General features: G+C 45.1%; 1 protein-coding gene across 4 annotated transcripts in view; it reads right to left on the bottom strand.

Annotated features, from left to right (window-relative positions):
- The window catches only part of LOC125463400 (uncharacterized), a 36051-nt gene that overhangs the window by 4680 nt on the left and 17152 nt on the right, over positions 1–14219 (bottom strand). For 3 of the 4 annotated variants that reach the window (XM_048554654.2, XM_048554657.2, XM_048554653.2), the window contains exons 6-14: positions 9202–9314; positions 8334–8550; positions 7711–7903; positions 6909–7022; positions 4760–4939; positions 3653–3779; positions 3309–3382; positions 2676–2879; positions 2077–2283 (exon numbers count right to left, since the gene is read on the bottom strand). In XM_048554654.2, coding sequence (XP_048410611.2) covers positions 2077–2283; positions 2676–2879; positions 3309–3382; positions 3653–3779; positions 4760–4939; positions 6909–7022; positions 7711–7903; positions 8334–8550; positions 9202–9314 — 1429 coding nt within the window. The remainder of the gene's footprint in view (positions 1–2076; positions 2284–2675; positions 2880–3308; positions 3383–3652; positions 3780–4759; positions 4940–6908; positions 7023–7710; positions 7904–8333; positions 8551–9201; positions 9315–14219) is intronic. The other variant, XM_048554655.2, reaches the window with a different exon arrangement.

Genomic DNA, 14219 nt, shown 5'->3' with positions numbered 1-14219 from the left:
TCCTGTCTCTTTCTTGGGGAATGCTCATTGTGTGAACTTACCTTCTCAAGGACCGTTGAAGTACATGAGTTGCTAACCACTGAGATGTTTGATGTCTGAGAAATGCATGGCCAGCATCTTAAACTTCGGTAAAAGCAAAAGGCCACCAAGTTGTACACTGATGTTTAATAAGTGTAAAGATGACATACTGTATGGAGTATAAAGTGTTTCATATTTAAATCATTGACTGTGGCTAAAATGGTACAACCATAGCAACGACTGTGGCTGCTCATCCAGGCCAAACAGCCGTGATGAGTGAGGTTCTAGAGTCTGTAATATTAAGCCGGTGTGTTTGATTGCAAACATTTTATCACCCTGCTTGGAAACATCGTCAGTGTGCCCCCGGTGAAGCGTCGGTGTTCTGTCCCGCTTGGTATTTATATGTCTAGGTTTGCTGGGGAGGTTGGCATCGCTTCCAGTTCTGTTTTTCAGTCGTTTGTATATCGGGTCCAGTGCAATATGTTTGCTGATGGAGTTCTGGATGGAATGTCAGGCCTCCAGGAATTCCCTGGCATGTCTCCGCTTGGCTTATGCTGTTATGGATGTGTTGTTCCTGTTGAATTCATGTGCTCTGCATGTCTTTCTTTGTCTGTGTGTATTGAGACCAGTAGGAACTGGTCGTGTCTCTTGGTGGCTAGTTGGTGCTTGGATATCCTTATTGTGAGTTTACTTCCAGTTTGGCCTGTGTAACGTTTCTCACAGTCCTTGCATGGTATTTAGGACATTACATTAGTTTTATTGGTTGTCGGTATGGAATCCTGTACCTTCGTCAGTAGCTGTTACAGGGTGGTTGTTGGTTTGTGGGCTATCCTGATACCTAGGAGTTTGAGCAGTCTTGTGTTCATCTCTGTTACGTCTCTGATGTGTGGTAGGGTGACAAGTGTGTCTGGCTGTGTTGTGTTTTCTTGTTGCGGTCTGTCACAGAGATAATGGTGGATTGTGCTTTTTGGGTATCCATTCCTTTTAAAAACTTCGCATAAGTGCTCCTGTTCTGCTTTGTACAATTGCGGATCAGACACTTAATTACTCCCAACACCCATAAATGGAGCTGCACCAGGACATTACTCAAACGAGCCCCGACATACTGCAGCATGCCAGAATTGTGCAAAGCAGAACAGGAGCACTTATACACAAAAGGAAGGCTCACCAGACCTGAAACATTAACTCTGATTTTTTCCTTCACAGATGCTGCCATGCCTGCTGAGCTTTTCCAGCAACTTCTATTTTTGCTCCTGATTTAAAGCATCTACAGTTCTTTTGGTTTTTATTTAGAAGCACTTAAATGGAGTTTTTAAAGGGAATGGATGCCCAAAAAGCACAATGTGCTGTTACCTTCGCGCGAGACCACAACAAACACAATGAACTGGACCGCATATACAAACCACTGAAAAACAGAACCGGAAGTGATGCCAACCGCACCAGCAAACCGAGACATATAAATACCGACGCTTCACTGGGGGCACACTGACGATGTTACCGAGCAGGGTGATGAGAAGTCTGCAACGCGACATACCGGCTCAGCGAGCAAGTCTACAACCTCACCCACAACCCGAGCTACAAATCTTCTCGAAAACTTTAAGTCTATAGTATGGGATTAAATTAAAATCTGTCAGGGGAGACTTGAATTAATGAAGGAAACTTGAGGGATAGTGGTACACAATTAAAATAAATAGGTGCTCATTCGAGGCAGCTTCATAAAGATCTTCCAATGTGTGTAGGATCCAGGGAAAGCAATCACCACATGACAAAGGAATTTCACACCAACACCAGAGCAGATTGATAGCCAGCCTGGTGATCCTTCCAACACCTCCATACCTTTCAAAGAGAAGGAAGGTTCGCATGAAAATGTAAAAAGAATCCCTGAGCAGTGGGAACGACTGGAAAGGAGCCAGCCTGTTTTGAAGGCTGCATTTGGGTAGAATATTCCGGATAATAAAAACATGAATGGGTGTCTGTGCAGTATGGGACAGACTGACATCGCCATGAAGTAATTGTGAGGTAAATGAGCAATGGGATGAGAGGTTCGCCGTCTCTTACCAACTCTCTGGGCTTTATGTGTGTCTCTTCCCCCAGGCAGTGTCCTGCTCGATCCCCTTCTGTTTCACATTTCTCACACAAGGTGCTCATCGAATCCACATCCACTGAAATGTGCTGGCCAGATTCTTTCTCTTCTGATTGGCTCATCCGATGGCCAGGAGAAATCCACCCTTGTTCCCCTTCTTTCTGGGTCTCAGGAAATGGATCCTTTCAAGAAAAGAAACAAATGAAAGAGCTGAAGCGTCTTATTAATCTCACATTTCCTTCCATCAGGCTTCTTCCTGAGGAGACATCTTTTGACAATAAGTGATTCTCCTTGCTCCTGTGTTGGTATCAGTTTGCCTGTTAAAGCACCACCCCCATTGGACCTTGCACATGGCAAAATCCTGGAGTATGGGTAGGGGACAGATCAGTCAGAGCAGTTTTGGAATATTCTCCTCAATACCTGATAGGGAAGAAAAGGAGATCCCAGTGAGGCCATAGACAGACTCTGACAGTCAGAGCCACCAGCCAGTTTCCCATAAAATATCTCAACACCCTTACTGCCCTCTCCTCTGTTGGCTCTGACCATGATCTGGGTCCTGGTACTTGGTACTCACCCTGACTATTGAGATCGTTACTCTGTCTTCCTGAGCTCTGAGACTCTGTGTCCCTCTGTTGTGCAGATCAGATACACCACTGTCAGTTTCTGCCATGAATTCATTCATTCTAATGGAGTCGTAAGGAGCTGGTTCCTGTTCAATCTTCACAATCTGGGCCTGCTCCATTGGTATCACATTCTGGTTCGCCACTGTCTCCTGGTCCTGCAGGAGGAACAGGGAATACTTCATGGAACAGACTAGTGATGTGTGGAGAACCGGGGAAGAGGGGGCTTATTGCCACCTCTGTAAAGAAAGCTCTTGTTGTGATATGTAGGCACCTGAGTCACTGAGACATTGCTTTGCTGCACAAGTAGTTAGTATGCTGGGGCCCCCATTGTAAGGCTGCAGACTGGAACAACCTCTTTGTGTCAATGAGAAGCAGTCCGAGCCCAGTTTGAGCGAACAGGAGACCAAGTGTCCACCGTGAGAGAGAGTGGGAGGCTGGGCCTAGTGTGAGGGAGCAGGAGGCCCAGCCCTGTGTGCAGGGCTTTGGTAGTAAGCATTCACTCACCTGCATCATTGGAAAGTCTGCCAGAATTGGGAGAGGTGTTACATTGAGATGGAGAATGCCACTTTCATGAGGTTACTCACACAGTTCTCTGAATCTACCACCACAGTCCCTTCACCGTACTGCACCGGACCAGAGCAGGCTCCAAGGTGGTCTGCTGTCATCGACAGGAACACACAAATCACGTGTTAGTGCCTTGTACAACTGCCAGCTCCACAGAACAAACAAAAATGTAGGAGAGGTAGAGACAATCAGAGAATACACCCCGGTCAGCCTGAATCCCAATGGGAAACAGGGTGTAGGAGACTGAACACAGGCCTTGATTGACAAGCTCAATATCCAGCCAATCCCATCAATGTCCATCTTCTTCCCCATCTCCAGCCCACCCCATCTATCTCCATCTCAGTCTCAACAGTTAGGCCCTTACCAATTGGTTCCTTGTCCTTCCCTGGTGTGACTTGGCCCAGTAACAGGGCTGAGAGGTTTCTATGGTAGCGGTGGTTCTGGAGGTTATCAAACAGTGAGCAATAAGTATGAACTAGATCATCGCGAGACTAGAATTAAAGACAGAACAGGGATGAGTGTGTATCCACCAGAAACAGCAGAGATCATTAAGTACAAACTGAGGACAACGCTGGGAGACAGAACCAAATACAGTGGGGTTCTGAATCCAGACAACCAAAACAGATCCCGAAGACAGATCCCCAGTACAGGTTCCCTGGTACAGATCTCCCATATATGTCTCCCAAAAGACAGCTCCCCCAATACATACACCCCAACTCAGATTCCCATACAGATCCACCAACACAAATCCCCAAAGACAGATCCCCCAATATAGATGCCTATACAGTTGCCCCAGTACTGATTCAAACACCACAGATCCCCAAACACAGATTCCCCAGTACAGATATCCCCAATACAGATCACCCAATACAGAACCCTCAATACAGATACCCCGAAACAGAGCATCCAACATAAGTCTCCAACACAGATCCCTCAAAATAGATTCCCCAGTACAGATCATCCATTACAGATCACCCAATACAGAATCCCCGATACAGATCGCCCATACGGATTCTCCAACACAATTCCCCATTACAGATCCCCCAACACAGACCCCCAGTACAGATATCCCACAGAACAAATCCTGCTGCGATCCCCTCCCCATAAAGGGCCCCCTCCCTACAGATCCACACAATATAGAGGCCTCCAGTACAGAGACATCTACCAACACAGATCACTGCAATGCAACCCTCCTCCCACACAAAGACCCTTGCCTCAATGCAGGGCCACACATAATTCCCAGACCTACCCTGATACACAGACCCTTCCCAATGAGATATCCACCCAATAGAAAGGACTGCCTCAGTACTGACCCAGATATACACCCCCAATACAGACCCTCCCAAGTACAAAGATCCTCTGCCCCAGACCTCTGAACCTACAACCCTGTAACTGCAAACCCCACGTGCCGCACCCCCCCACAAAGATGGGGCAGGGTTCAAGATGTTGAGAAATGACACAAATTTCTCACCTGTCCCTCCAGCTGTCGGATTAATTCTCTCACTTCAGCTAGTTGTCTTTGTTGAAGGCCTACGAGACTCTGAATGGCTGGACTCTGGCCGTCTGACTGTTCAGAAATCTCATTCCTTTCCCAATACTGACCAAAAGCCTCTCTCAGGGCGTTGAGCTGGGAGTGACCAGTTGTATCCTTCTGATTGAATGCAGGACTCACAGTAAACATTCTATTTTACATCCAATAAAATATGTTCACCCAGCAAATAGAGCCTATTAAAACAGTGTACTGATAATGCAAAACCCGACAGTGGGGCGGTTGGGGGTGTGGGAGGCATTGTTTCTATTTCACTCAGTGCATCCACATGGCGCTACAAACCCAGACTGAAGCAATGGGCAGCATTTTCACCTGAATGTTGGGAACCTGTGCATCTTTCAGATTCCTGTTTGACAGGCTTCCTTCGCTGTGGGCAGGTCAAGCAGAACTAACAGGGCACAGACCCATCATTTGCTGTGCACTGAGGGCTGCTGGGTGAGCTCAGGATGTCACAGCACTCTACAGTGGAGAATAGCATCCCTTATTGGGAGACCTTTGGGAATGCTGCTGAGGGCTAGAGGCCATGTTTCCCTTAGCATTTGTGGACAGTTGAAGATACCCCTTCCGAGCTCAGTGACAAAACTGTGATATGGATCAATAGCAGGCTAGCTATTAACACCTGCTGAGTGAGCTCTCCCCAATTCGGGGTGTCACCTACTGTATCTCACTGAACATTCTCACAGCAGGAGATCTGTGCATTGTTCACAAAACATACTCTGCCTAGAATCAGGCTTCGTTTCCCTTTCAAGTGTCTTAATTGGCTCTCATCACTGCTCCCGGGAGCTCCTTTCTGGGGAGAAAGCTGGAAGTCAGAGAGCCGTTGTGGAGCAAATGTGATGCATGTACTTCCTCAGCCTACACGATCACCCTTAGATGCTGGGAAAATTCAACTCAATGTCTCAGAAAGTAAACAGACTGAAGTTCCCAGTAAAGTCCAGGTGATTGCAGGAAAACTAGAACTTTTAGTTTGATGAATATACTGTTTGGATTATTTCCCCAGCATGACGTAATACAAACAGGTTAGGGGCAGACTGATCAATGCATATTTTAATCCATTCAGGGGATATAGGTGTCACTGGCACTTATTACTCATCACTAATTGCCCTTCAGAAGGTGGTGGAAAGCTGCATCTTTGAACCACTACAGTCCATTACAATTCTGTTTAGAGTCCCAGGATTTTGACCAAGTGACTGTAAAGGAATGGTGCTATATTCCCAAGACCTGGGTGTGTGTCTGTGTGTGTCAGTATGTCTGTGTGTGTGTGTATGTCTGTGTGTTTGTGTGTCAGCATGTCTGAGTGTGAGGGTGTGTGTCTGTCATGTGTCTGTGTGCGTCAGTGTGTCTTAGTGTAAGTGTGTGTGTGTGTCAGTGTGTCTGAGTGTATGGGTGTGTGTGACAGTCTGTTTGTGTGTGTGAATCAGTGTCTGAGTGTATGGGTGTGTGTGACAGTGTGTTTGTGTGTGTGAATCTGTGTGTCTGACTGCGTGTGTGTGTGTGTGTTAGTGTTTCTGAGTGTAAGGGTGTATGTGACAGTGTGTTTGTGTGTGTGAATCAGTGTGTCTGACTGTGTGTGTGTGTGTGTGTGTGTGTGTGTGTGTTTGTGTGTGTGTGTGTGTGTGTGTGTGTTAGTGTTTCTGAGTGTAAGGGTGTATGTGACAGTGTGTTTGTGTGTGTGGCAGTGTTTCTGAGTGTAAGAGTGTATGTGACAGTGTGTTTGTGTGTGTGTCAGTGTGTTTGAGTGTAAGGGTGTGTGTGTGTCAATGTGTCTGTGTGTGTGTGTCAGTGTGTCTGAGTGTAAGGGTGTATGTGACGGTGTATGTGACAGTGTGTCAATGCATCTGAGTATAAAGGTGTATGTGGCAGCATGTCTGCGAATGTGTCAGTGTGTCTGAATGTATAGGTGTGTGTGTGTGAGTGTGCTTGTCTGAGTATGTGGGTATGTGTGTCAGTATATGTGATGTATAGGTCTGTGTGTCTGTTCTTGTCCATGTCCAAGTATGTGTGTCAGTGTGAACAGAGACCAGTCACTCATGATAGAGCAATCCCCAGGCGTAATTAAATGAAAAATTACCCAATTGTTGTCACTCTGACCAGGAAAAACGGTGTCACTAAATTGAGACGTTTCTGTGTTTGCTTCCACACCAGAAAATATCATCTTCTGTTGGTAAATAAACTGGAGCAGCAACTGAAATCAAAAGACAGTTGAGTAGGAAGATCAGAGAAGATTAAAACTCACCCCTTAATGAAAAACACCTATTTCCTTATAGTATTAAAGTGGGAGAGGATTGAATACAGATTAAATCTCCCCCTAAAGGGGTCTGATAGCTCAATGATAATGTCCCAACCCACAACACCATTTCAAGTTTAAATCTCCCCTGTCCCTGAAGTGTGTTGTAACATGTTCAAATAGGTTGATAAAAAAAAATCAAATTCCTTCTATTGTCCCATCCAACACTCTCAGGAAAAGCGCAGACTGGGTTGGACACTGAGCGAAGCACCCTCTAACACTGTTACCATTCACTCCAGCACAGGGACAGCGCTCCAACATTTGATGACATAAAGTTATAAGGTTTAAAAGAAGACAGTGTCCTGCTCTCGCCGGGCGACTGGGATTAGGACAGGCTGCATTCCAATTTAATACCAGGCAGAACACTCAATCAATAGCCGTCAGGGTATTCCTAGGTGGGTGATAAGGGCCTCCTAAAGTTGGAAAGGTAGGGCACACACAGAAGGATAGGGTTGGCATCATGCAGGTCCTCTTGGAGACTGAGAAAGTCAAACATTGAGACAGGGACTAAAATAGATTCTATTGTCAGTCTTGTTGACCTCCTAAAGTATATGAGATGGAAATCGTGCAAGTAATAATAACTCACTGATTGTTCTTGCTGATGATTTTCACACAATTGTTCCAAAATCTTCATCTGAATTTGTACAGTACCCAGTAATGCCAAACCACTGAGATCAGGAGCTGTGACCTGAGACCGCTCTGGTTTCTGAGGAAGTGTCAAGCTGATGAATTCCTGCAGAGTGCGCACAGCCAATGTTTCGTTTATAGTGCCACCATACCTTGGAGAAAGTCAGTGAAAACACATCAAATCTCTGGTATTGTGCAATCAACAGAGAAAATCAAACACTCAACTAGAGATCCCTTACAGTGTGTGTGCCAAAGCCTCCGTCACTTCAATTAGCACAGCACACTGCTGTGTCCTTCTCTCTAAACTATACTCTCTGTCCCTGACTCCAGAAAAATCTTCCCACTCCCTCTCTCGTATTGGACTCCAATTATTCATACTTTGATTCTAAATCTTAAGCATTTCAATTCAAAATCCCATCAGAAACCCCTGCCAGCTCTGTGGAATTTAATTACAGTTAGTCACTACAATAGGGGCCCTTCTTCAGATCACATGCCACTCCCCTAGGACCTGGATCTCCTCTCACAGATAGCCACCCACATGATGTCCTGGATGGTTTACTTCGGAGTTTGAAATTCATATACCATGGAATTTCGACACTCTCTTCCCATTCAGTATTACTCAGTACAAGTGCGCTTGTCTCAAATGTATCTTGGTGCTTGGCTTGACACTGCATGTAGTGCTGGGAAAGTAGAAACAAGCTCTTCTGAGCTGGGCTCATCGATGTGGACAGGATGAAAGATGTTTCCTGTTCAAAGCGTCTATGTAAGCCCAGGAGCAAAGAAAGGGATGCAGCAACACCTGAGAGAAAAAAACAGAGATTGCATTGAGGAATGTAGGCAGCTGAGTATCGCTCCCAACCCTGTTTAAATTCCAACCCTTACTTCCAAAGATTATCCAACTCAAGTCAGTTCCCAAAATCAAACCCTAACCTCACTCCCAACCTTAAACACCAACTCTAGTCTGACCCTTAAACCCCAAAACCCACTCCCAAATCTTAACCCCCCAAACCCACTCCTCATCTATAAATCTCAAAACTCACTCCAAAATCTTAAACCCTAAAAGCTAGTCCCAAACGCTTAAACCCCAAAAACCCACTTCAAAACCTTAAACCCCAAAGCCACTCATAACCTTAAACCCTAGTCCCACTCCTAACTTTAAACCCTGAAATCCACTCCCAAACTGTAGACCCCAAAACCCACTCCCAAACCCTACACCCAGATATCCACTCTGAAACCTTACAACCCAGTCCCACTCCTAACTTTAAAACCTGAAATCCACTCCCAAAAATTAAACCCCAAAATCAACTTCAAAACCTTAAACCCCCAAATCCACTTCAAAACCTTAAGCCCCAGTCCTAGTCCTAACCTTAAACCCCAAAGCAAATCTCAAAAGTGAACCCTATTGGCTGTAGTTCTAGGAGGCTCTCCCCTCACACAGTGACACACCAACCTTGTTTCGTATTGGTGACGCAGGAAGCTGTCTTACTGCAGAATCTACTCCTTTCCCCATCAGTCAGGGTCGTTTTCTCTGAGTCTGCCTCAGGGCCCATTATGCTGAACGAGCTGAAATGTAATCAGGAGATGGAATATAACCACTGTGCAATTTGAGGTTACCACTGATTCAATAATTAAGTATGGGTCAGAATAGACTACCTTACCTTTCTAATTTCAGCCCTCATTCTGGGCCTCTCTCCTGGTCCATCTGTTGTCTATGGATGGAACCACATATTTTGCAGCTAATATTAGATGCACTGAACCCATCTTGATTGACTCCTGGACTTGGCATAAAACTGTCCTAATCCAGATCCCAGCTGGTCTAACCCTGGGTCTTGCTCATTATGTAGCTGAGTTTCAGGGCCTACCAGCTTTCCAGCCTCAGTTCTCATCTATCTCCTGTCAACATGACCTTGCCTGCTCCTAAAACTCCCTGGAGCTTTGCTGTATTCCCTCCAATGCTCCCAAGCTGTACCTCACAATATTTCTGACTCTTCTGGAATCCTATGGCCCAGGATGAAATCCATGTGAAATCCCACTTGATATTTCTCCCCTTCCTGCAGATGTAAAAGTGGGATAAGGGATTGGTTGAGGGGGAGCTGGGTGATAGTAAGATGAGAAATCATTGAAGGGGATATTTGAGAGTGGTTTGAGTGTTACAACTGAGCATGGAGGAGTGCATTGTTCCTCAACCCAACTGCTCCACAACCTAAAATAAAAATATTTTCCCCAGTTACTGAAATGGTCAATTTAATCCCTTATTCGCATTACATTTAAATAAAAAAAAGACCAAGTTTCTGAAAAAAGCGCAATTATTGGTTTCTTATCTAAAGAAAACTGATTCAAGGAAGGTGCAATAATTGGTTAAAGTAGGTGAAGATGCCATAGTCCCAGAGGACCATAGAGCTGTTCTCTCATTAGGGACAGAGAGACATGACAGGTGGCAGGTTAACCTGAGGGTGGCCATGTCTCAGGAGAGGGACTAGGTTGAGGATATAGGACTTTCATGGTGACTCCAGTGGTGAGCATACACAATCAGTAATACGGACATGTAGACGCTTATGTCTTTCAATGAAAGCTTCCCAAATGTTTTGCCACTGTGACCTATTTTCGAGGCAGACGAATGAAAGGAGAGGGTATGGAAGACCAATGAGAGCAGGGGTTCAGGTGAGAGGACCTGACAGGGAACTACACGGTGTCAATTGTTGCTGCTGAGTGGTGAGCCCAAACTTTTAGCTTGTGATCCCACTCAGGGTTCTGAGCACCATTTTGCTCTTAATCCACCTAATAGGCAAACACAAACTCGTAGGGAAAGAGGGGGAAGAAAAGATTTTTGTGCAGTGATGTTTTTGCTTTCTCCACAAAGAACTTTAACTAATGAGTTATTTTTTAGGTGAAAGAATAAAATGTAGAATGTTCCGAAATCTGTGGCTTTGATAATCTGGCTGGGTACAGTCAAGTCACCAATCTTGCAGGCTTACCTCTGAAATCTTTTAGACAAGCTCAATCAGAAAGTAACCTATTGAGAAATCTCTCCAATTACTCTTTTCAGAAGAATAAAGAGGCTTCACTCTGAACTCAACAAAGGGGATTTATTTTCAGAAGTGGAAGGCACCAGCTAGGTAGCTTAGCACTGCAAGCTTCTTACCCCATGACTGAAGATGAGATGTCTAAATCCTCCAACAAATATTAAAGATGGGTATTTTCATAACACGAGGCAAAAATGGAACCAAGCAACTGGATGAGAGTAGACAGAAATTGAAGGAGGGCGGCATGATCAACGGTTTGAAAGCATGCAGCAGGGTTAACAAAGGATAAGACTGGTACAGGCAAGGGGGATCTCATTCAAGATTTTGCCTAGACATCGCTGATCAGTGGATCTCAATTGTACAGATCAGGAAGTCTGTGGTTTTCACACTCTGGGAGGTGAGAGTGGAGGGGACAAGGGCAAGGTGGGAACAGTGAATGTCCTGAGCGGGAATATCAGGGCCACAGGATCAGTGTGGATCAGAGGGCTCCAACGCTTTGAAGAATAAGATCTCTTTTTGAATTTAAGTGTGAGCCAGGATTCACGTCTAAGAAAATTTAGAATAAATAGCATATTTTTAGTACTACAAAACTCTAAAACTGAAGTAATTGCTCAGGGGCTGGTGTCCAGTCACCACGCTCCCCCTTTATTTACTGGTACACAGCACCACTGGCTGTCGCCAGGCAGCTCAGAGTCAGTCTTCAACTGAAGAGATTCTAATCTCCTGCCTACATTGGTCAGCCAAGGCTTTCCTGATTGGTCCAAGGTTAACAAGCCAATCAAGAACCTTGTAGTTAATGATGTCCACCTGGTTCCAATCACTACAAAACCAAGTCTACATAATTATTCATTTTGTTCTCTACTCACAGAGTCTCAGTGTGACAACAGTAGCTACACATGATCTGCTATGGCCTTGAAGTCTGGGTTCTTGTTTGAGTCTGCTAGTTGTATACAGTCCATCAAATGGGTGTCCATGAGGTGGGTCTGATCCTTGGGCTTCATTATCTTCATTTGGAAGAATACTGTCTCACAGAGGCACGTGAGACAAAGTAAGCTTTCATTTTGAAAGCACAGGATTATAGGAGTTGGTTTTATCTCAGTTTATAAGTCCCACAAACTCACTGTCCTTTGACAGTCCATCACAGGACGTTACCTTGATTTCACCATTCACTTCAGCATTAAACATTAGCTTTCTGTAGGCAGCATTGAGCACATTGAGTGAGGATTGAATCAAGCAGTGCTAAAGGGATAATAAAATGTGAGGCTGGATGAACACAGCAGGCCAAGCAGCATCCCAGGAGCACAAAAGCTGACGTTTCGGGCCTAGACCCTTCATCAGAGAGCTAAAGGGATATTGCTCGATAGGAGTTTACAATATTAGTAACTTTCATTATTTGAGAAAAGTTTCATGAATGCTTGCTAGTGGGTTACATGGTGGTAGGTCAGGAGGGAAGGTCAGGATCATTTCTGCAAAATGCAACAAAGCCCACATTTGTGCCAAGCACAGCTGGCGTACATTCAGTTGTGATTGGAATATTTTTCCAAATATTTTTCTCAAGCGTGTACCTTTTGGATTCATTATAGATATCTCAGTCCTTGTTCTCTCTTTAAGGGGCAAAAGGGTGAGCTGATCTTCTTTAGTTACCATTGTCCTTAGAAACCATGTGCACAAAATCAATCAGCTGGGCTCAGTGGGTTATTCAGATGGATTCGTCAAACCACAGTTAGAGACATTCACAGTCTTTCAGGTCCTGCTGTTGTTGCTGAGAAATCTATTTGTACAAAGATTCCACTAGTCTTGCATTCTGAGGAAGGGTCACTGGATCCAAAACTTTAACTCTGCCTTCTGTCCACAGGCGTTGCCAGAGCTGCTGAGCTCCTCCAGCAGTTTCTGCTTCTGTTTCCACTTGTCTTGCTGCAGTGGGAGCACCAAGTGACCTGCTCTGGATTGCCATAAGTGTTTCTTTTTTGTTCTTAAAAAGTCATTAGAAAGACATAGCTCCTTAAATATTTCTCCATCTGGGAATGATATCCTGTGTTGTGTCAGGAGGTGGCAAATGTGAAATAAGGCTTCTTTGCAGCTGTTTTAAAAACAAAACTGACAGATGAGTTTTCAAAACAGTCTTCAGTTTGTCAACTTCCTTTTTATGAAGTTTGCTGTTCAGGGGAAAACAATTGTTGAGCATTTACTGTCTTTCTTTGTGTGGTCTCATTCCAAATCCCCCTTTTTGCTTATCAATATATAAGGCAAATGCTCTCAGCTTTTTACAGTTGTGAACAGAAATTCATTTTCCCATTTCACATGTAAGTTATATGTTTCAGATTGTCCAGCATCATCACTGGTCATTATTCCTACACCCTGTAGTGTATGATGTCGCTCTGCCAGTGGTCACAGTGCAGCTCAGACTCTGGGTCTGTTCCTCTGGAACAGATGTTGCTGCAGCTTTCCAGTTTAGGGGCTTGGGAGGTCACCTCCATAGTGCAGGTTTGTTTCCATGCCCCTGGTTGGCTTGTGTTGTTCAAATATTGGAATGAGAGCATGACAGCCTTTCTCGCCTTTTCGTTTGTCCTGCACAGAGCCATGAGGAAAGCAGCTGAAGAGAAAGTACTGCAGGTGTACAGAGAATGGGCAGAGAAGCAGTACGGTGGCTCAGTGGTTAGCACTGCAGCCTCACAGTGCCAGGGACCCGGGTTCGATTCCAGCTTCGGGTGACTGTCTGTGTGGAGTCTGCACATTCTCCCCAAGTCTGTGTGGGTTTCCTCCCACAGTCCAAAGATGTGCAGGCTAGGTGGTTTGGCCATAATAAATTGCCTGTAGTGTTCAGGGATGTGTAGATTAGGTGGGTTACAGGGGGATGAGTTTGGGTGGGTGCTCTGAGGGTCAGTGTGGACTTGTTGGGCCGAATGGCCTGTTTCCAAGCTGTAGGGATTCTATGATTTCTATGAAGATGGCAAAGCCTAATAAGATCACGTCCTGTTTCTTTCGCCATGCCGCAGAGGTGACATACATGGACGAGCAGTCAGATTACCTGTCAGTAACTGTAATCAACAGGGATTGTGATCGGTGATAATGGGAACTGCAGATGCTGGAGAATCCAAGATAACAAAGTGTGAAGCTGGATGAACACAGCAGGCCAAGCAGCATCTCAGGAGCACAAAAGCTGACGTTTTGGGCTTAGACCCTTCATCTATTCTCCTCTCTACCTATCTTGTTTTCTCTCCATCTTCAGTCCGCCTCCCCCTCTCTCCCTATTTATTCCAGTTCCCTCTCCCCATCCCTCTCTCTGATGAAGGGTCTAGGCCCGAAACGTCAGCTTTTGTGCTCCTGAGATGCTGCTTGGCCTGCTGTGTTCATCCAGCTCCACACTTTGTTATCAGGGATTGTGATCTACATGTGGGAGACTGTGAGTATAGGGACAGTGTCTGCAATGGAAGACAAATACTAA

This window comes from Stegostoma tigrinum, chromosome 25 (genome assembly GCF_030684315.1).
Source record: "Stegostoma tigrinum isolate sSteTig4 chromosome 25, sSteTig4.hap1, whole genome shotgun sequence".
NCBI classification, from domain to species: domain Eukaryota; kingdom Metazoa; phylum Chordata; class Chondrichthyes; order Orectolobiformes; family Stegostomatidae; genus Stegostoma; species Stegostoma tigrinum.
The sequence above is the reverse complement of the archived record's forward strand: the minus strand, read 5'-3'. Positions and strand labels throughout refer to the sequence as shown.